We start from the raw sequence: 23,764 nt of genomic DNA, 5'->3' as shown, positions 1-23,764 counted from the left end.
TTTGTGCTTGTCATACAATTCCAGGGTACTGGTTGTGGTAGTCACCCTTAATAATGTTATTTCTGTGGGAAGTACCTTAACTAATTGTGGTCTGAGTCATGCCCCTCAGGCTATTTGCCAAAAACTAGATGATTCAGACTTAGGTCTCTTGAGACCTAATTTTCTATAGTGTACTCAGATGTGTCTTCAGCGAGGTAATTGTTCCTGAGAGATCTTTAAATTGCTATTGTAACTATCACCCAATTTAAGACTGAAAGAACATTTTATTCTGTTAATATGCTAACAGAATAAAATGATGAAGGGCACTTGCAAATGTATTTCATCTTCAATGTAAACAACTTTTCTCTCTAATTTTCTTCTAAATACGCAATCTATTCCTCAGAAAAAGGTCTGATTTAAATTACTTCTTTGTGAAAAGTAGCATCATGTAGTGCAAATTCAGTGTATGCTCCTAGCATATGCTTTAGTGTTTTGAAATTTAATGTAACAGTGCCCCCTAGTGGTAAAAGTGAATTCCTAAACACAGCTAAGGAAAATTTCCCCAAAGACCAGTTGTTTTCCTTGATGATTAAATGGCTCAAAACAGATCAGTAAGTATTTTAATGCTACAGTTAATGTTTTTGTAATACATTCCCTCAGGAGAAATGTCTCAGTGATACTTTATGTTTTATGCTAGTTTGTATAGTTTTTAAACAAGGGTGAGCATCTCTGCTCAGTCTTAAACTGAGACAAAATTAGTAGATCAAGACATCTCATTCCCATCAATACAATTGTTTCTGTTTTTCTGCACTGAAAATATATGTCGTTATTGTTTCCATCTCACGGTTTCATACACAAGGAGGCCATATGTTTGGATTATGTTTTCTTGTCACACAATAGAATCCAGCATGGTATATAGCAAGATTCAGAGTAGATCACTCATATCTCCCTAGTATAAGTGACACAATACCCACCATTCAATGAATATAACAGTATCTTGACATTCAGGTAAATTTGAAACAAATAACCAGAAAAACATTGCTTTAGAACTTTAATCCCTTTGGTGGGTTAATATGATCGGGATTTATGGAGAATTTATGTTCCTATTTAAAAATAAACTCCTCGTTAGTTTTTTTTGTCTCATTCTAATTGTACACTAAGGTAAAGGTAAGAGATAAAGCACTTTTCATTAGGCCTTTTCTGTTTTCTTCTCTATAAATCATTATGCTGTTGCTATTGCATTCTTATTAGCCAGACAATTTGTGTGAGTGCTGAGATATACTTCATTTCATGATTTATTAAAGATCATTCATTTTATCCAGACCATTATAAAATAAGTTGATAAATCATTATAGAATTTTCAGTATCTTTCCTGTGAAATCACTGATTATTTTAAAGGTATTACTCTACCCACTTCTATGAGGAAAATACTACACCAGAATTACTGTTAAATAAAATTGAAAGTAAGAGATAGAACGGATAAGCAAGTATACTCATAGTGAGTAAACATAAAATCTGGTTTTAGATTTGAGTGTAATACTAAATCAACAGCTAAATGTAATCTCAGAATTGTGGGCTATTGTGTCAATCAACCACTTCAAAATTCACATTGCTTTTCTTTTGTTCCTCTTTTTGCTTAGGGTGTTTATATCTTTATGAAGAATGGGATAATGGATACAGTACAGTTTGGAAAAGGTAGTGAGCAAACTATCTGTAATTAGAAATGTATTATGGTTTTAAGTTGTATTGTTTAAAATGTAAGAATATAAATATAGTATATTACCCATTACTATGATTGTACTGATATAGAATTTAGATTCTGTACTTTATTTGTAATAATAACAAAGCAATAGTAAGTACTATTTATTTTACAATTTATTACATGCTAAAGCTTCATCGTGTTGCTGAGTGATGCTGTTATAACCACAGAATGTTGTCTCACAGATTAGAAAATGAGGTTTAGAAAGTTTAACTACATTCCCAAGATTACTAGGAGGCATTGCCCAGATTCAAACTCAGATCACTTTTGACTGAAATCCACATTGTATATTTATAAAGCATAAGGTAAAGGTTTATCCACTCTTTTGCTAATTAGTTTAAATAGTGTTATTATTTATGAAAAATACATTATGCTTTTTTATCAATTGCTGAGAAATGATATAGCAATCACTTGTCTTGAACTGTTTCAGCTAATGTGGAAAGTAATTGTATTTGATACTTAAGCTTCTTAATGGAATTTGACAGCAAACTTAACTTCCTGATATTCCTTGCTTAGAGCAGTTGTCAAAAATAAACATGTATGGACAACAAAAAAAAATAGCTAAAATTTTAGATGTCTACAATAAACTTAATGAAATTTATTTGAAATATTATTACTTACTATGCATTAAGGATTAACATTTATTATCAATATTTTTTGAGCCAGGGTCTTACTGTACAGTCTAGGTGAACCTGGAGCTCATTGTTTCCCTGCCTTATCATGTCAAGTGTTGGGTTAATATATGCACCAGTGTAACCAGCTATACTTCATTAATCTTGAGGGACATACTTATGTATGTGATTGTCATCAAATAATTATGGTAGAAGAGTATATTTTCAGATCTAGAAACAATTTTAATGTATAAAATACTGAAGCACATATACTTTTGATTCTGCTTTATATGTTTTTTCCGCTATTTTCACTTCTCATCTTGATCTTTAGTTTTAACCAGTGGCTAATGTGAGGAGGTTTTTGGAAGATGGTGGCAAGAAGTGTCTAATTGCAAAATTCTTTTATAAGATATCATTAATTCTTGCTGGATATTACCAGTGTTTAAACAGGTGACAGCAAAAGCCTCATTGTAGGGATGTAAAACAAAAAAATCAGGAATTTGTCTTATGGTACTTCATATTTAAGCATCATAGTTCATTTAATAGTAATATTAATCTCTATCATAAAGAAAGCAAGTATTAAATGACCTGTGGAAGGTAAATTTGATTTTATAGTGAGAATTATAACAAATCATTTGTTTCTGTCTATATCAATTTATGTATAACTTATTTGAAGGGTATTTAAACTGCTCTCTAACATTCTATTGTCTGCCTCTAACATAATAGTCTCGAGCTGTTCTGTAGTATATTCATATAGACCATCCAATTGTAATCAGTCATTCTTACTCATTTTTAACTGTTCTCTTCAGAATCATATGTCTATCTTAAGAATCCTCCTCAAGATTTTCTTCCTAAAATGGGAGTGATTACAGCTTCAGGACTGGCAGGTTTGCTTTCAGCAAGAAAAGGTATGTTTATACAATATATTTTTCTTTGAATGCTATTATGTTATTTCTGAATTTTACCTTCATGGCATTTATTGGACAATATCAGATAAGGTTAATATAAAAGTTTACATTTTGTTTTGCTTTGTTTTTTTCTGAGACAAGGTTTCTCCATAGCTTTGGAGCCTATCTTTGGAACTCACTCTGTAGACCAGGCTGGCCTTAAACTCACAGAGATCCACCTGCATCTGCCTCCCAAGTGCTGGAATTAAAGTTGTGTATCATCACCGCCCAGCAAAATGTTTAGATTTTTACTGTACCATATTTATGTTTATAAATGTTAAGTTTGACCGTACGTACTAATTGTAGTGAAGAATGGAGAATAACTGAAATTCATATATTCTGCTGGTAAAAATGCTAAGTGATATAGGAATTTTGGAAAATTTAAAATTTCTCATAAAGTTAAACTGCACTATCAAGCAATGTAGGAATCACATTCCCAAGTATGTACTTATCCTAGATATGCTGGCTAGTCTTGTGCCAACTTGACACAAGCTAGAGTTATCTGCAAGGAGAGAACCTCAACTGAGAATATGCCTTTGTAACATCTAGCTGTAAGACATTTTCTTAATTAGTGATTGATGAGGGGGGACCCAGCTACTTCTAGACTGGTAGTCTTGGGTTCTATAGGAATGCAGATTGAGAAAGCCATGAGAAGCAAGTCAGTAAGTAGTACCCCTCTATGGCCTATGCATTAACTCTTGACTCCAGCTTCCTGTACTGTTTGAGTTCCTGTCATGACTTCCAGTGATGAACAATATGGAAGGGTAAGCCAAATAAACCCCTTTATCCCCAACTTGCTTGTTGGTCATGGTGTTTTGTCACAGCAATAAAAACCCTAGCTAAGATATTAAGAGAAATAAAATACCCCTACATAAATGCTTAATAGCAATTGTTGATAATCATAAAAAGCTGGAAACCAGCTAAATATTCTTCAAACAGGTAAATGAATAAAGGGATCAGTGGCACATCCCTACAAAGGAAAAATTTTCAGCATCATAATAAGTTGCCCTATTGCACATATAGCATTGGTGTGACATTCTCCAAAAGACAAAATTAGAATGATACAAAGTAGATTGTTAGTTTCCTGAGGTTAAGAATGTGGGAAATGTATTACTAAAAAGGATAATAGGAAGTATTTTTAATTAAATGACTACTTGTTAAAATGTACAAATATATGACTTCTTTAAACAAAATGTTAAAAATATGAAGCTGTTCTAATTAAAATTGTAATTTGCCTTTTCATTGTCTACTTATTATAATTTGGTTTTTTTTAATCTGAAGAAAGTTATACTACCAAAAAATTCTTGACAGTTGTATGTTAATATAAAGATATACACTATCCACACAAAACTGCTTTTTTTAAATCATACTACTCATACTGGAAACTATGTTAAGAATTTGAGGAACACATGCTATATCTCAGATAAAATCTGGTTTACTTTTGGTTTCATTCTGACCAAAGTTGTTGAAATTAATATCATCCACAAGGGAATGGAGTCTGTAGAAGTAGATAACTCACGCTACAACTTTTATTCACTATTCACTATGAGACTTTGTATATTTGTTTTCTTTGTACATTTTTATACCATGCATCTGTACCTACTTTGCTTTTTCTTCTGACTATAGTTCTCTTGTGAATGATCATATTCATACGATTACAATAAGACTTGATGACTAGTTGAAAAGACTCAAAAGGCTTGGTATGTAGTCATGGTCATGGATAAAGATTATTGCAATGGGAGGGTATACGATGAAATTAAAAAGCAGGGAGTGACATAGGGCAAAGTTTAGAAGAAATTAGTTACAAAATTTTCCTTTTCTATTTAAATTAGAAGCAATCTTATTTTATATATCAATCCTGGTTCCCTCTCCCTCCCATTCTCCCATCCCCTCCACCAACCCCCATCCCATTCCTCTTCTGCTCCATAGAAAGGGCAAGGCCTTCATGTGGGGGATCATCAAAGTCTGTCATATCATTTGATGCATGGTCTAGGCCCTCCTCTGTGTGTCTAGGCTAAGAGAGTATCCCTCCATGGGGAATGGGCTCCCAATATCCATTCCTAGGTAAAAGTGCTGTTCCCCAGAGGCACTATAGGCTGCCCAGGCTTCCTAACTGACACTCACATTTAGGGGGCCTGGTTTTGTCCTATACTGGTTTCCAAGCTGTCAGTCTAGGGTCCATGAGCACCCCCTTTTCAGGTCAGCTGTTTCTGTGGGTTTCTCCAGCATGGTCTTGACCCTTTTGCTCATCACTCCTCTCTTTCTACAACTGGATTCTAGGAATTCTGCTCAGTGTTTAGCTGTGGATGTCTGCTTCTGCTTCAATTAGTTACTAGATGAAGGCTCTAGGGTGGCATTTAAGGTGCCATCAATCTCACTATAGGGGAAGGGCATTTAATGTAGCCTCTCCACTTTTGCTTAGCTTGTGGGGTTGGGGTCATCCTTGTGGATCTCTGGACATTTCCCTAGTGTGAAATTTCTCTTTAAACCTAAAATGGCTCTCTATATTAACATTTCTGTTTCCCTGGTCTCCTCTATTCTTCCCCTGATTGAAGTCTTTTAAGAATTAAGAATACGATGTATTCTTAATTTCTCTAGTAAGAAATTGAGATGATACAAATAAAGCAAGCAAGTGTTGAGGGACAACTATAAGCAGAAGAGTGTCCAGGGTTTCATTGAGGGCTAGACACATCAATAGTATGTACCTAACAAAATTCCAGACTTCTAAGTGGAAAAGTTCTCAGATGCTAGAAGAAGATTCTGATGGCAAGACTTGAGTTTACTGTGTTAAATCTTTATGCATTGTATTTAACAATCCTATATTACATGGACATCATCAATTTTAACTGTCTTCAATCATATTATTATTTCTTTATATAATAGGTTACTATAAAGTATAGTAACCTCACTGCACTATATAGGTCATTAGAACTGATTAACTCTATGTCATTGTATTTCATATTTTTCTTCCAACTTACTTCTGTATCTTGTTTCTTGAATTTTGAAGAAAATTGTTCATGATGTATCATTTAGTTTCTTAATTATACAGTAGCAATCCTCTGGTAAGAGAAATGATTCTTTAGGTCATTTATCATGTTTTTGAATGTGAGAGCTACATTCAGGCTGCAGCTCTAAAAATACTAGTGGGTAGTGAAGTAAACATATTAGATCTGAAGGTATATTGCTTTAAATTATATGAGTTATGGTAGAATAGCAAATAGATTGTTTTGTATTTAGAGTTTGAGTCAATATCATGAAACTTTGGTCTCAGAGAAGTGTACTATGTGTGATAGGCCATAGGTCATCATGTAAAATGTAAACCTTATTCTTTATATAGGTCATGGTACAGTGAAAGGAAGAAAGCTATTTCTTTCTTTTAACCCTATTGTACTGAAGATGGAAATCTAAAAGAAAACCATGTGTATGTTTCTAATTGTACATCACATAGCTAATTAGTATATGTGTTTATTATTCTTCCTTATTATAAAAGTAGAACTGTTGAACACACATGATAATTTTGCAGAATAGTTTCTTGTATACAAGTAAGGAAAGAGTAAATGTCATTTTTTTCCAATAGTTTCTCAAAGAAAAACTGCCATACACCACCATAATTCAGGGAATTTTGATGAGTTAAGAGATTCCAATCCTGATATATTGGGATTGTTAAATCAACCAAACAAAAATACTGAGGAGGAGCAGAATTGAGGTTCAGTTTAGGATACTTTAATTAGCATAGCATAGACTTTTTTCACTGTACCACAGAAAGCATCCATCTTATACACCTTGGCCAAGCTCAGTCTATTGTAGACCTCACTTTAACAGGCTTCTTTAAAAATAATTAAACAAGACAGAGAAAATATAAAATTTGTAACATTTCACAAACTGTAAAGTTACTAGGAGACATTTACATGTATTACCTCCCCCTTAATATTTTGCTATTTCCTTTTAGAATTAGAGACCAAAAAGCTGTTAGAGTTAACAGTACTTACTCTAGTTGAAAAAGCAATGTGTCATTGCTTAGTCTCATTCAGAGTCTGATATACCCAGACAGACATTTACTATGCATATCATTTTGAAGCAGTGTTCTTGTAGGTCTAAGATTCAGCTGAAAATGCTTTGTTTCCCACTGTTATACAGCATTACTGTGGTTCTGTGGAAGTGTTTAGGGGAAATGTGGGGATAAGATAAAAGCTATGTGGCAGGGCTTGATACAGAACTTCTTACACCCAGGTTAATCAAGCAATTTCAAGTTGACAGGCTCCTAGTGAGAACCTAGTGAGCTCATAGTAACATTCTCTTTTGAATTTTTTAAAAAGAGATTTTCCTGTCAAAAAATGATATGAAAATGACTCTTAGATGCTTAGTTAAGCCACTTCTGAAAGCGCATTAATTATGTCAAGCTAATTACAATTAGTATTACTTCAGTATTCTAAATCAGTGACATGAAGAAGGTATGTACCTTTTGAAGTCATTAGCTGATTGGTTAGTTAGATCCTTCACCTTTCTAAGTGTTAATCAGAAAGAGCATATGGAAGAGAGTCCATTTCACTTTAACCTGCTTTGATGAACACAGTATTTGATTAATTCTTCTATCATGCTCTGTTAGATATTTGAAAAAAAATGTAATTATAATTTTACGTTTCTTAGAATATGAAAAAATAATCAATCTTTTAAAAAAGAAGATAATTACTAATTCCTTTGTGTAGATAATTATTAGGTTCAGAACATTTTTTTTTTCTTAAATTGGACATGATGGCTAAGGGACATTAATTGAATTGAGAGTCTTAAGGGCATTTTAGGTATCATCTTGATTATTACTAACTAAAGAGCAATTTAACATAGGGTGATAGCTTAAAGAGGGGCAAAGAAAACATTACACTATAAGAACATAAAGTCTCTGGGTGGCTTGCTGCAGTGATGGCGAGAGGGACCAAGCTTTGTGTATATGAAGTTACTGTTGTGCTTAATGCTATGGACATGAACAGCCCTCTTTCTACCCTCCAATATCTTACAATATTTTAAAAAGTAGAATAATTGTAGACTTCATTCTAAGTAGACATTTCAGAGCTCAGTACAGTTTTAAAAGGACCTTCCTATAGATGCAGCACCCAAAAATGTGAGTGCCCCAAGTAATTAAAAATATACTTATGGTTTTCTTTCATTTAATGGCATATGATTGATATGTCTTAGTATATATAATTCATAAGAATAGTTTTAATATCTTGTACTACTTAGAAAGGAGTTTTATATTGCACTTTATTCAACCATATCACCTTTATGTTTCACTGTCACTGGAGGGCCTTCCTAAATTGTCATAAAATTGTTATCTATTTGGAGTGAATGATATGTTTGAATTTCCTAGGTTCTAGGTTTAAGAAGATTGCTTATCCACTAGGATTGGCCTCATTAGGAGCAACTGTTTGTTATCCAGCTCAGTCAGTAATAATTGCAAAGGTAAGTTCATTTAAAGTGAGAGCAGTATTTGTTTAAACTCCTAATCTGACTACATTTAACTGTTACAAAAACCTTAAATATGCGATTCTTCAGATGCATGTGGTTGGAATAACCTCTTGGATTGGAAAAATTGTATTAGTATTTTTTCATGGAAAATGCCTTTATTTTATGATCATCACAAATAAATAGGATGAATTTGTTTAATTCTAGTTCAGCAATATAAAATCAGGTTGATAGGTCAATTTTAGAGACAAAATTGGAATTAGTGGGAAGAAGTACTGCTTCATAATTGAACTATAAACATTTTTTTCTTAATTAACAGAAAATTATACTCACTGGCAGCGCCTTACTTCAGAATATTAACACAATGCAAGAATAGCCAAATAATAGTTTACAGAGACTTCTGAGTTTGAAACAAAAATCTTCCAGCTCATTGTAATTGCTGTAAATCGAAATAGTCTCCTGATAATTTAAACAATATTTATTGAATTTTTCTTTTTGCAAAGATAGAGGTTGGACCCAGAGTCCCAGACACTATTCTGGTCAAGCCATAAACTCTATTTCCAGGCCTTGTATTTTTATTACAAACTCAGATTCAGAAGCACAGATTTGGGGTATGCAAGTTTTTCTTCTTTTCTTCCATTAGTTATCAACATTTAATATTCCAAGTCATACATAAATATTGTTACCAAAAGGATGGTCTGTAATTGTATTCTCACTACAGTATCTCTTTAATTATTGATGTACAACTTTGCTGTTTGTTATGTGATCAAGCTATAAAAGCTTATAACAGGAAAATAACATTATTCATTAAATCTAGTTATACTTGAGAAAATTGCTGGATAAAGTGATGAATTTGTTTTAAAAGATTCTTTTCTATGAATTTACATGAGAATTAGCCACTCAAATTAGTGTTGATGCTGAAGGAAAACTTGAGCTTATTTTACTTAACCTTTATATTGTTCTCATTTTCTGATCAGCAAACGATGGCCCAATAAAGGTTCCCAGGGACTGTTTTAGAGTCACATTCAGCTTTAGGTGTCCCATGTTTCTGTCTTATACCATTATCACTGGATGCTGCTGCTAGTGAGTCTACTCTTTTTATTCTTACAGCAATTTTTCTCCCTCTGTATATTTCTTTTCTTGAACGCAGCGCCTTAGACCGCTCGGCCATCCTGACATGTATATTTCTTTTCTTAAAATGGATATAATTCATCCTTAAATATAAGCATTACAGAAAAATTTAGGCTAGAAGAAATATAACCAATGAAATATGCTTATATCTGTACAAATATCATTGTCAGAAGTCTCTTGCAATATTCTCCCAGTCATCTTTTACTTGATTACATAGAGACAGTAAAATAGATGAGTAAGTATGTAGATAAGAATAATGTCATGGTATAGATCTTTTTAGATTATATTTAATTCATTTTAACAAAGGAAAAACCTAAAAGAACTATTGAACTTTAATATTAAATTCTAAAAATCATTCTATAGTAAATCACCAAAATTTCTAACAATGAAACCATTGCTTTTGGGGCTCTATATATATTGTATACAATTTTTGTCAGATTAGAATATACATGCAGGGTTGGAGAGATAGCTCAGCTGTTAAAGGCTATGCTCACAACCAAAAATATAGGATTATACATATATGAACATATATATATATATATATATATATAGATAGATAGATAGATAGATAGATAGATAAGTAAATACCTTCTTGATCTGAAATACGTAGTAGGATTCAGAAATCCTGTAACTCCTATACTATCTAAAATTGTATGAAAAATGTGTGTATATATATATATATTACATTTCTGCTTATTTGATATTATCCGGACTGGTTCATAGCAATTACCTGAAAAACTGAAAACAATATATACCTGAAATTTTAATTCAAATTGAAATACATCTATTTTATTGTTTAAAATGTATATGTGTACATGTCCATTTACGTACATGCACATATGAAAGCATGTGCATGTGAAAGCTGGAGGATAACCTTGAGTACCATCCTCAGTAACACTATACACCTCCTTTGAGGTGGGTCTCTTTGTGATGATATATTCTTTATGATTTATTAAAACTTAACTGAGTATTCAGACAGTGAAGTCAGCCACAAGCTGTATAGGTCAGGCAGTGGTGATAACACCTTTAATCCTAGCAGCCAGAAGCTAGGAGGTAGTGGCACACACTTTTAATCTTTAATCACACTTTTAATCTACACAAGATTGATCCAGTCCTAAAGAGGAACAGCTCACACAAAGATGATCTCAGCACCTGGGATAATAGACCTTTAATCTTTGCACAAGAGTGGTATAAAAGATAGGAGCAAGCTCTTCAGTATTCAGTATCTGGGATTCATTCTCCAGCCACATTGATGATAGGAAGACACTGAGTTCTCAGGATTCTCCAGCCATGCTGAGGAGAGGCAGCAGTCTGAGAATTGGTGGACCCAAGATCGCCTTTCAATCTGAGGTAGAGTTAAGAGTTAGTGACCAGCTGCTTTGCTTTACTCATCTTCAGCTTGAAGTTTGAACCCCAATATCAATCACTGGGTCTTTTATTTTTCTAGCTACATCTTTCATTGACCTTGAGCTCACCACAAAGGCTAGATTCGCTTGCCAGTTAGTTTCAGGGATTGTCATGTTTCTGCTTCTCCAGAACTCAAATTACAATTAGACACCATCACACTGGACATTTTTATGATGGTTATGGGCACTGAACTAAGGTTCTCATGCTTGCAAAGCAAACATGTTACTGACTGAATGATGTACTCTAGCTCCCACTCCTTTCTCTATTTTAAAGGAAGAGTGTTCACTAAGTATTAGGTTTTTTGATAAGATCTTTGACATCTTTCTTACAATAACAGTATGTTAAAAATTGTATTTTCAATTTTCTATTACATCTTCTTTCAAATAGGAAAAATCATTTTAAATCATTGAAAAAACATGGTTTTAGAATCCACCTAGATTTTATGTGTGTGGTTTCAAGCTTTTTAAACTGCTAGTCTTAAAATAGTTATATTTTAAACATTCAGTTTCAAATCTCTAAAATGCATTTAAGCCAGTTTTCCTAGAAACATATTTTTTGTGTTGTACTTAAATTGTTTAGTTTCAAATGAAACTGGTATAGAAAATGTGTAGAAAAAACAAATGTAAGACTATTAGTCCACTTGCAAAAGAAATCATATTAAGTGAAATAAGCTAGATGCAGAAAGACAAATAATGATTATTTTCTCTCATTTGTGGATCCCCATTTATATATTGATGCATAAAACCACACACACACATGTGCATGTGGCATGAAAATGTATGTATGCACATTCATGTATGACATGAAATCATAAGTGAGTCTAAGGAAAGGAAGAAGGTTCAAAGAAAAAGAAAGGAATGGGAAAGGTCTTGGGAGTGACTGTGGTCAATGGACATGATATACTTGAAAGTAATTGTCTTTATGAACATTGTCATGGAAGAAATTTTGCAAGGCAATTTGGAAAAGATATATTTCATATTGAAAGTAACCACTAGTGATCAGTACTCAAAAGTCTATGAGTATTTTTTATTGTAAAATTAAAAAAAACAATAGTTCACTTGGACAGGAGAGATGGCTCAGTGGTTAAGAGTACTTGGTGATCTTCAGAGGACCCAGGTTCAGTTCCCAGCATCCACATGGCAACTCACAACCAACTGTAATTCCTGTTCTAAGGGGTCTAATGCCCCTTAGAACACAAGCACATGGTGCACATATGTATGTGCAGGTAAAACATTCATACATATAAAATAATAAATAAAAATAAAATTTAGAAGATCTTTGGCTACTCAGACAAATCTCCTAAAAGTAATATCAGCTAAGAGCTTTTCTTTTCGTTTTTGTTTATTTTCTTATTTTACATATCGATCCCAGTTCTCTATCCCTCCCTCCCTCCCTCTCTCCACCTTCTCTGCCTCTCTCCCATGCCCCCTGACCATCCTCCCATTCCACCAGCAGTGGAGGAGTCTTCCCCTTTCTCCACATCCTCTTCTGCATAAGTTGTCATTGGTGTTTCTAATTTTAGCCACCCTGGCATGAATAAGATCTCAGAGTTTCTTAAGTGTCTTTCAGCCTTTTTGATTTCCTCTATTGAGAATTCTCTCCAGTTCTGTACCTTATTTTTAATAGGGTTATTTGGTGTTTGGGTGACTATTTTCTTGAGTTCTTTGTATATTTTGGAGATCAGACCTCTGTCAGATATAGGGTTAGTGAAGATCTTTTCCCAGAGTGTAGGCTACCGTTTGGACTTGCCAACTGTGTCCTTTGCCTTACAGAAGCTTCTCAATTTATTAATTGTCAATCTCAGTATCTGTGCTACTAGTGTTATGTTCAGGAAGTGATCTCCTGTACCAATTTGTTCAAGGGTACCTCCTACTTCTAAGAGGTTCAGTGTGGCTAGATTTATGTTGAACTTTTCTATTATAAGTATATTTCATTTTAGAAAGAAAGGACTGGCAATTTTCAAAACAAATGATAATCTAAAGTGTAGTTTGCAAATAAAAGCTTCACTCAGTATTACACTATTCTTTAAAAAAATGTTTTCCTGATAATAAAATAGGGCCTGAGGTTTGCCTCCTTAGTAGAGTGCTACGTAATGCCTGAAGTTCAATCCCTAACAAAAATTATGTCAAAAAAAATGAGCATAACTTAAATTGATATTATACTGTGAAAGAAATTATGTATTTGTTAGCTATTTATAGGGAGTTACTCATTTTTTTTTCATATACTACTTTGAAAATACTGTTTTATTTCATGTGAACTAGACATTGACATTTTTCTGGTTGATTGCAACTTATTTGTTCATATAAAATAACTGATCTGAATTGAAAAGTTTTTTTAACTATTTGACTCCCTTTTTTATAGATAACTGGGAAAAAGGCATATACTACGAGCCAGCAAATTTATCAAGCCATTAAGTCATTGTGGACAAAAAGTGGAAAAGAATCACTCCCTGCACCAAAGGAAGAAACTAAGGTAGAATTTAAATAAACCACAAAGGCAGTCGTTTAATTTTGGTTTGAGTAAGCATTGGCTCATATTGGTGATACTACAGAGAGGTCAAAGATAAAATGGAGATAAATGAAAGGCTCACAATAACTTGGTGTAGTGTAATTTTATATTCTTTTAGTAAAATAACTTGCTCCTGAAGAAAATATCTGTCTTTGGCAAACAGGTAGGAAGGTCTGATGAAATACATGACAAAACGCCTGACTTGAAACATTCAGTATCTTTTTCAAAAGAACTTGCCTCTGCAACAAAGATTAAATCGGAACCCACTGCAGGTTTGTTTGGAATTTTTAATTTTGTGTTCATTTTATTAAATAATTTTAGGGCATTATAGTTGGTACTTTGAATTTACATGTTTTCCCTTTTATGTGTATGCTTTGAATTTCAGTTTTGGTTAGGAGGACCTAGATACCTGAGATTTTTTTTCCTTTTAAATCACCACATAGCTATAATACAAGTCTCCATGTGTGTGGGTATAGAGTAGTACTGTCGGTATGATGGAGTGAAACATTTAATATCACTTTATAAATGTAAGCTATTTTATCAGGAGGAAAGTGTACCTTTCAGAATTCTATCAACTGACAGGTATGATTCACACCTACATAAAGCCTATTAGCTTTCATTTCTCATGCTATTTACCTGTCAGTCTCCTGTCAGTCTTAGTTTCTACTATCTGTGGTTTTATTAAATTCATGTGCCAGGAGAAATTGCAACATGAAATAGTACATGTAGCACTGTTAAACTTTTCTAGTATTCACTATTGACAATTAATATTTTGTGGGACCAAAGAGTGTTAGTTATATTTCCAAAGATATCCTACCATGATAAAAAAGAAGAATGTAGCCAAATGTTTCAAACCATTTTGACCGTTTGTTCACATAAAACCCATCTGCTGCAGATTTGTATAGACATGCCTTTCTGTATGTTGTGAATGTTTCAACCCATAAGCTGCCTCATTGCAAAGGAAATAAGCCAGGTTTAGAGGTGGGAAGGTAGAAATATTCCTGTGATCTACCCTTTGTAAAGCATATACTATAATATAGAGTGCTTCTAAGTTTTGAATTCAACCAGCAATACAATTCAAAACAAAAACCCACCTCTGATATATTGGTAATTATTCCCATTTCATGATGGAAAGCTCCTACAGTGTAAATAGCTTTTTATTTTCATTTGTACAACTTATCAGTAGTATAGACATATTTCTAGTTTATCTTCCTGATGTCACAGTTCAACCTCTTCCCATTGAATTTCCTCTTTCTCACATACCTCTCTCAGTCTCCATCTGGTGGTAGACCATGGGTAATGCCTGTAAGCCACACAATTGGGAATCTGAAATAGAGAACTTGGAAATTGGAAGCCAGTGTGGCCTCTTACTTATCTAGTGAGTTACTACACCAGTCTGGGCTACATACTAAGACCATGTATCAAAAGAGAAAGATGATAATAATAATAATAATATAAGACAAGATTTGTCACCAGATAGCAAAATCTGATTTGAATATTTTTCTGTCCTTCCTTTCTAATCAATTTAAGTTATACAACTTTGAGACTTTCTCTGAGTAACCTACAGTTGAGCATATTTTCAAATGTTATAATATATGTAGTCATTTTTCTAAATATCTGTCAATTCCTAAGTATCTTGGTGAAGGTGAAGCAAAATACAGTTTAAAATAGGATTCAGATCATTCCCACCCAGCATTTATCCTTATCCACCTATGATTGGGAACATGTTTCCTATCATGGATGATGTGGTACATGAAGATCTTTTTCTAAGGAGACTTGAAGTGGGACAGAGATACCAGTAATATTTATGATTATATATGTCTTAGTTCATTCTACTATAGATAGGACTACCATAGATGCTTTTGCTTTCATTTAAAAGAAGGGGAAGTCTAAGACCTGGGTGCCAGCATTGCCAGGATCATATGATGGCACTCTTCTGGCTCCTAGACAATTGGTGTCTTCTATCTTCACATGGCAGAGAAGAGAACCAAGCATATTGTCAGGTCATCTCATAGGGCACAAATTCTACTCATAAGGACTTCATCACCTCATCTAATCCCAATTATCTCCCAGAAGTCTTGCCTCCTAATACAAGTACATTGGTGGTTAGGGTTTCAGTGTGACAATATATCTTTGAGTGTCAATTATCTCAACCATAGAATTAACAGTTCTCCATTTCACATGTAGTCACAAAGTTCTGTGATATGGAAACGTGATGATTATGATCACGGGTTTTAGGATAAGACTTGAAGGTAAATACTAAGCCCAGTATTTAAATAGTTCTATTACCTGGAACAAAATACCCATCATTATTTAGGTTTAGTTTCCCGATCCACAACTCAGCTTCCTCACCCCCCCCCAAAAGAATAATAGTTCTCACATGGTTTGGTGTAAGGGTTAACTTCTCTCTCTCTCTCTCATGCACACAATGTACACACACACACACACCCTGACACAGGGTCTCAATATGCAATCCAGACTATCTTTGAACTTCTGGAAGTTCTTGTATCTCAGCCTCTTCAGTGCTGAGTGAAGCCTCTATCCAGATAGATTATAGGAAAAGTTCTGCAGAAAATTCTGTGTTCAACATTTTAAGCATTTCTGAGAATTAGTATTCTAAAGATAGAAGGACCTTTCTAGTTTAGGAAATTTGAGTGAACCAAGTCTTTGATCAAACTGTGGACAAGAATATAAATTAAGGGAGTAAGTAGAAGTGTTAGAGAACTTAGGTAATTTATATGCACTGTTAAGCAAATCTGAAAGCAGAAGACACATAATATTACTTGTCATGTACCTACTAATATCTCTGCTTAAAAACTTTTCTTGGAGGAATGGATACTGACTGTCAGGTTGCTCATGACCCAGTGGATAACCCCACAGCCACGTCCATACAGGCAACATTAATTGGATTCAGTGGATTATTTAAGAAAGAAAGGAAGGGGGAAGAGATGGAAAGAGGGGGAGAGAGAGGACTTGAAGTGGGAAGGGGTTATATCAGGGTGAGGGCCAGGAGAAGGTGAAGGGAGAGGAGGAATGGAAATGATTAAGAAACATTATATACATCTATGAAGGCTACTGATGATAAGTTTCTTATACTTCACTAGATGGATCCATACATGCACATATAGGAAGCATTAACAGGACTTAGTGGTTTATGAAAAATAAATAAAAGGGCTAGAGAGTTTGTCCAACAGTTGAGAGCATTGGTTGCTCTTATAGAGTAACCAGGCTTGATTCCCAGCACCCACATGGTAGTTCGTTACTATCTGTAACTCCATTTACAGGGGATCTCATGCCTTCTGGCTTTTGTAGATACCAGACATGAATGTGGTATGCCGATATACATGCAGACAAACAACCATATATAATAACAATGATATTAATAATGATGAGGATGATATGAAGTTGGGGACATGTTTGGGAAGATGTGGAGGTGGGAAATGGGAGGCACATAATTCTCATATATCATTGTGCATATGTATGAAATTCTTCCTACCCCTAGATAAAAAACAATAGTCAATCAATGGCTACTGAGAAAGGGAAAACCTGTTTTCTACAGGGACAAGCCCCATGACAGATTATCTGATCCCTTGTGGTCAGCCCTAAACATATGCATATGAGCAATAATGAACTCTGTTATGTGTGTGTGTGTGTGTGTGTGTGTGTGAGAGAGAGAGAGAGAGAGAGAGAGAGAAGATAGATTTCTGAAGTTAGTAAGAGTTATTGCTTTCTTAGAGTTTCTTTAGATTTCTGTATATATCTAAACCAGAATTTATGTAGCCACAATTTTTCTCAAAGAAGATAGAAAAAGTATGTATGTATGTATGTACCAGTAATTAAAGAAGAGGTCATAAAGTTGAGAGTGGAGTTTACATGGGAAGAATTAGAGGAGGAGGGAATGGAAATACTAAAAATATGGTACTCAAAACTAAAAATTTCAAAGAATTAAAAAATAGTTCAAAAAGAGTTTTCTCATTATTGAGCAGTGGCTGCCACCAGGTGGCAGTGAAGAGGCATGTGATTAAAGCTGACAAGTGCAAAAATCAATAGTATTGCTTTACTCCTGTTTAGACCCCTTTCAAAAGGTTTTCAAATGAAAATTAACTATATATGTCAATATATGATTGTTTTTAGATATGTTAAAATATTATTGAGCAATAGAGTTAATGCTTACTATAGATGGAGGTTTTTCTCTCCTTCCCACCAGTTCCCAAAGAAACACTCAGAGGCTTAATATTAATTATAATTGTTTGGCCAATGGCTCAGGTTTCTTACTGACTAGCTCTCACAATTAAATTAACCCATTTTTACTAATGTATGTATCACCAAGTGGCTGTGGCTTACCAATGATATTTTGGCAACTTATTCTTCTGTGGCTCCATGGCATCTCCCTAACTCCACCTTCTTTGTCTCCATATCTCTTTTTGGATTTTCCGCCTATGTATATTTTGCCCTGCTATAGGCTGAAATAGCTTTATTCATATAAAGGCAACACATATTCACAGCATACATCATGTTCCCCTTTCTGTCTAATTAAAAAGAAAGTTTTTTTTTAACTTTATCATAGTAAAATTACATACAACAAAACAGTTATCAAGCAAGAATTCCAGTTACAATATTTAGTCTATTTGTATTTGGCAAAATTAAAGAAAATACTCTATCATCTATCTTTGTGAGTCTAAAGTTTTATATCTAATTTATCTCTTACTACAACTAAGGAAAACTATAATTATAGTTATCTGTCTTACCCCAGAAGTGCATTGTAAGCAACTTCCAAAACTCCAGAAATGACAGAGATATCTGGCTGCCTGGACAGTCAGTCACCCAAAGTTCTTCTGTAACGTTCTTTGCCTGTAGGCCTAGAATGTATGACAGACTTATCAATGAAACAGGAAATTTGAAACTGCCTATATTGGAAGTTTGTCAGTCATTTTTCTCTGTGTTCTGCAAAAAGCAGAAAACCTAAAGGAATATCCCATCTTGTATTGGCAAGTTCAGTAGTCACTTTCCCGTGGGTCTTGCATGTCAGGTTTATGCAGCATACAGTCAAGCTGTCCAGGAAAGAAAATTTTCTTGCCCAAATAGCTTGTCTTGCCACATTGAAGGCCAACTCCATAAAGAGCTTCTTTGGTGCCCATCATCTTGAAGTAGTTTGTGTGGTCAGGAACAAACATATCTCGTTGAGAAAAATCTTAAGTTCTTAAAAATTGTAAATGCCATATTCTATAGGTCTTTGAAGTGTTTGATGATTACCTGTCCATCTGAAATATACATCTTTATGTCTAGAAAACCTTACATGAATAAAATTTGACTATTATAGATGGCTATTAACTTGTATTTCATAACTATACATTTTTAAATGAGCTGTATAAGTATAATACTTTAAACGAGAGTAGAAATATGCATACAGTATAACAAAATTAACCTTATAGTTGCATCAATAAACCAAAATCCATGCCATTGTAAAGTATCTTGAAATTAACAGTTTTTTTTTTGATTAAAGTAGATTTAATAATCTATCCCTTTTTATTATCATAATGATCTACCCTTCTTTCCATCATTTCTTAATCATATCCCCCTGTTTTCTTTAGAAAGATTATGGAAATTATCCATTTATAACCAATCCTCTTTAAATGAAAATGAACATTTATAATTAATTATTTTGGGAATTTGTGTGTAGTTTCTTATACTACTTTCTGCATATTGTTGGGTCCAGTGATCTTATGGGAACCCTGAGAAAATTTAGAATATGGTCAAGTCCTGATTGACCAGGATACTGTGTGGTTGATCCATCTCAACCATCAGTCCTGTAGCTGTTTTGGATGTTGTATCAGCTAGGCCATTGTTTCAGGGGGTCCTGTTTGATCGTACCATAATAGCCTGGAAGGAATCCACAGCTTCTCATCTTCCATGGAAACAAAAACAGAACCTCTTTTCCAAAGTAGCGTATCATTAGACCCAAATTTTGAAGTCAAGATTCTTTTAAAATATATATGTTGGTTTAGCTTAGCAGCTCCCACTATCAAATGTCTCTTCTGCAGTTAATGTTTCATTAACAGTCAGAAAATTAAAAGAAAACAGTAATATACATAATCCAGACCTTCTGTGTATTTTCTGTCTTCTTTATATGGCCCAATATTATACATACATACATACATACATACATACATACATACATATACTCTATTTGTCCTTTGAGGACCTCAGTTTATTATCCTTAAATTGTTCTTTTTATTTATGACTCTATCTTATATCCTCACTTTCCCAAGTCCATGCATATTTATTGAATATACTGTGACCCGTTTAGAGATCTTTTTTTTTTTTTCCTGATTTTGTTCTTCTTGTGTATTTGTAATCTTTTCTAACTAGGAGGGTTTTTAAAATTAGAAGCAGGTGTAGCTGGACCAAAGCAGTGGCTTTGGCTGTTGGCTCTGCCCTGATCTGCTTTCCAACATGGTGGAGGTAGCAATGAGTGTCATACTTACCCCCCCCCCCAATGCTGCCATTAGGTAGCATGCAGCAGGCCCACAAACTTTTCTTTTTATTTGTATGAGCAAAAGCTGAATCTGCCAAGTAGCTTGCAACATGCTGTCCACAAACCCCATTCAAGTGGCCCTTAGCAGGACCTCCCAAACTATCCTTGCATGCCTCCAGCATGAACCAGGAAGCTATCTCTTAAAGGAGCCACACATCTGCTCACTGCCAGAAAACAGAGCCTATCTGATTTTTTTAAAATAGTGTGGTTACCAAGAACCTGTTTCTGACTCTGTGTTTCTTTGTGTCTTAGAATATTTTTTTAAAGCTTTCTCAGGTTGTATGTGTCTCATGTTGGCACCATATGTAAATGGAGGTCTTTCTCTCTTGCTTGCCAGTTCCCAAATGAACACTCAATGGCTTAATTTAATTATAATTGTTTGGCCAATGGTTCAGGCTTAGGGATATTACTGACTAGCTCTCACAATTAAATTTAACCATTTTTACTAATGTGTGTATCACCATGTGGCTGTAGCTTACTGGTAATGTTTTGGCATCTTCTTCAGAGACTACATGGCATCTCTCTGACTCTACCTTCTTTCTTTCCATATATCTGCTTGGATTTCCCTCCTGGTTATATTCTGCCTTGCCATAGGCCAAAACAGCTTTATTTGTCAACCAATAAAAGCAACACATACTCATAGCATACAGAAGGACACCCCACATCAACCTACTATAATTTTCAAGTAGTGCCATTTGAAAATATCTTAAGATAATCTGTAAGGTAATATAAAAACGTTGTGATTTCATTTGGCAATAAAAATGTAAACAATATTCTTGTGGTTTGTCACCTACATTTACTACTGAATAAAATGTCAACTTTCTAAAGATTAGTAATGATATAGACAAATTTTCTTAATCTCACTTGATAGCTCTTGAGTCTTGTCGTAGACCTCCAAAAGGGCCTCAGATTAAAAAAATCCCTAACATATGAGAGCAGTATTAATGTCATGGGTAGTGTTTATGACCTGATTAAGACTTTTAAATATATTTGGTCATAAAACCATATATATGTGTCACACTTCATAAACTAAAAAATGTTTCTGGAAATATAGGCATAAGATAAATCGTTGTGTTCACATTTATTTCTCCAATTTGTTTTAATGATAAAGCTGTTAATAAAATTCTTCTGTGAGCAAAATGTATGGCTCCTTAAAATTATAAAAATGATTCAGACATAAAAATTAAGGGAAAAATACAATTGGTAGATTACTTTTCACAGACTAGAAAATTTAAATCTTTGTTGTTGAACAAATGACTGATTGCTTTTGATATCTTAAGATTAGATGCCCTAACCATTGTCCTTTTCTCAGTAAACTTCCTTTTCTAAACAATAAATGTTTTTACTATTTTGTTGTTTCTTGCCCACTTACCATTCATAAAGTAGTGTATACATCATGCTGATCCCATTATCTTATCTAATGCTAAAAGTGTGTGATATCATTACTAACCCCCATTTTCAGAAAATCCAGGAATCTTTAGGAGTCTCCACAAGCCTGGATTCAGTCTGGCTTCCCAATTAGCAGCTATGTGATAGTAATCAAATTAATCTCTCTAAATTAAAATCTTATTTATCTGTCAAATGTGAACAATGTAGTCATTTGTTGCTTAATGCCAGGGATAAATTCTAATGAATGTGCCATTAAATGATTTCACCATTGTGGAAACACAGCTATGTGTGTACATGAACTAGTTAGCTTAGGTAACTTATATCACCACATGTGTGGTGTATTGAGCTACATCTTGCATAGCACACAATTAGCTTGTCCGGGTAACTATTAGTCACATTACCAAATCTAGGAATCAGTTTTCAAATGTAAGCACATGAAATCCATCAGTAACCATGAATACAGTTTAAACTCCTTCAACTTTGAAACAGTAACTTCACTTGGTCCATAAGATATCACTCACTCTTGGTTCTTCTTGTTAATATCTCTGTTATAGTATCTTAATCTTAACCTGAAAAGGTTACAGCATCCCAAAGAGTTCCCTTTTTGTACTTAGATAATGCTACTAAGTTCCATGGTTTTAAATGCTATATAGCTGTAAGTGCTATAAACCAGTCAAGTCCTCCTGTGAACTGTACTGACACATTTCTAGCTGCCTACCCAGTATTTCTACTCATATGTTGGGTAAGTAATTAAGATTCATCATATTCCAAAGTTAACATTTCATTTACTTCCCCCAAATCTACTTGTATTACATTTTTTCGTGCCTCAATAAATGTCACCTCAGTTTTTCTATTTTCTCAAGTTAAACAGTCAGTCCCTTTAGGTAATCCTGTTCATTTTATTTTCAGAATTATTTAGAGTCCTTTGTCACAATTCTCATAACTGTCACCATGAAGGCCTTCAGGGAGAAATTCAATGGTTTCTTATCATCTATGCTGACTTATCTTTGTTCCTCTCTATATAGTCTTTTTTATTAGGTAAAATTTCTCTTATTAAACACAACTATGCCACTTGTTAAGTGCATAGTTAAGTTGATATGCATATCAACTTAAACTAAAAGGTGACTCTGAGCTAGCTTGAGCTCCTCTTCTTTCAGTCAATGACACCTGTTTGTCTACTGTATCCCAGCCATGTTGTACTGGGTCCTCAAATTTCCTTGCCTTCAGCTTATCCTGGAAGTCACATCTCACAGATATCTACAGAACACATGTCTGCATCTCCCTCAAGTCTTTGCTCAAATATCAACTTTCTAAAAACCCTTTCTAAGCAACATTATTTAAAACTGGAAATTACCTAGACACTTCATGTGTCCTTCCTTGATTTTGTGTTCTGTGCTGCACCTAACCACCATAGGATGTGCTGTGCATTTCAATTACATTGTCTGTCTCAACCATGCTAGGCTCATATTGAAGAGATTTTATGATTTGTTTACTGCTATATTCCCAACACCAAATATAAATGTATTCTTTTTCACTTTAATACTTTATCAGGCACTACACAGTTTATACCTGACCCCAAGCTCATGGATCACGGGCAGTCTCATCCAGAAGATAAAGATATGTACAGCACTAGGAGCTGAAATAGACTGCCTTGGGAGCCTGCATAGAGAACCACAAGATGTACCAAGTGACAAACAATGGTGAAAAATGATGTAATGAATGGGTAACTGACAGAACATGACTAAACATCTTTCCCTGACATTTTCAAATAAATATTTTGGCCAATGATACAAGTGCTTAAAACACAAATTAATGAATATCACATAAATAATGTTTGGAGATTGGTGAAGTAACTGAAGTAGAAGTACTAGGAGTACATGCCATGACTTGCAAGAGAATTTATTAGAAAGCAAAATAGAATGAAGATATAAATGTGTGAGACTAAAATCTGAAAATATGCATATGTGAACATACATATACATATTTAAACATATGAATCTGCTTCAGTTTTTCCAATTATTGCCAGTTAACATAGAATGCT

General features: G+C 34.0%; 1 protein-coding gene across 1 annotated transcript in view; it reads left to right on the top strand.

The window, feature by feature from the left end:
- The window catches only part of Apool (apolipoprotein O like), a 53,681-nt gene extending 30,171 nt beyond the window's left edge, over positions 1 to 23,510 (top strand). Inside the window, exons 4-9 of the mRNA XM_051179544.1 lie at positions 1,620 to 1,674; positions 3,159 to 3,257; positions 8,659 to 8,750; positions 13,653 to 13,763; positions 13,963 to 14,071; positions 23,275 to 23,510. Coding sequence (XP_051035501.1) covers positions 1,620 to 1,674; positions 3,159 to 3,257; positions 8,659 to 8,750; positions 13,653 to 13,763; positions 13,963 to 14,071; positions 23,275 to 23,363 — 555 coding nt within the window. The 3' untranslated portion in view covers positions 23,364 to 23,510. The remainder of the gene's footprint in view (positions 1 to 1,619; positions 1,675 to 3,158; positions 3,258 to 8,658; positions 8,751 to 13,652; positions 13,764 to 13,962; positions 14,072 to 23,274) is intronic.
- Positions 23,511 to 23,764: the final 254 nt, after the last annotated feature.

This window comes from Phodopus roborovskii, unplaced genomic scaffold (genome assembly GCF_943737965.1).
Source record: "Phodopus roborovskii unplaced genomic scaffold, PHOROB, whole genome shotgun sequence".
Taxonomy (NCBI): Eukaryota; Metazoa; Chordata; class Mammalia; order Rodentia; family Cricetidae; genus Phodopus; species Phodopus roborovskii.
The sequence above is the reverse complement of the archived record's forward strand: the minus strand, read 5'-3'. Positions and strand labels throughout refer to the sequence as shown.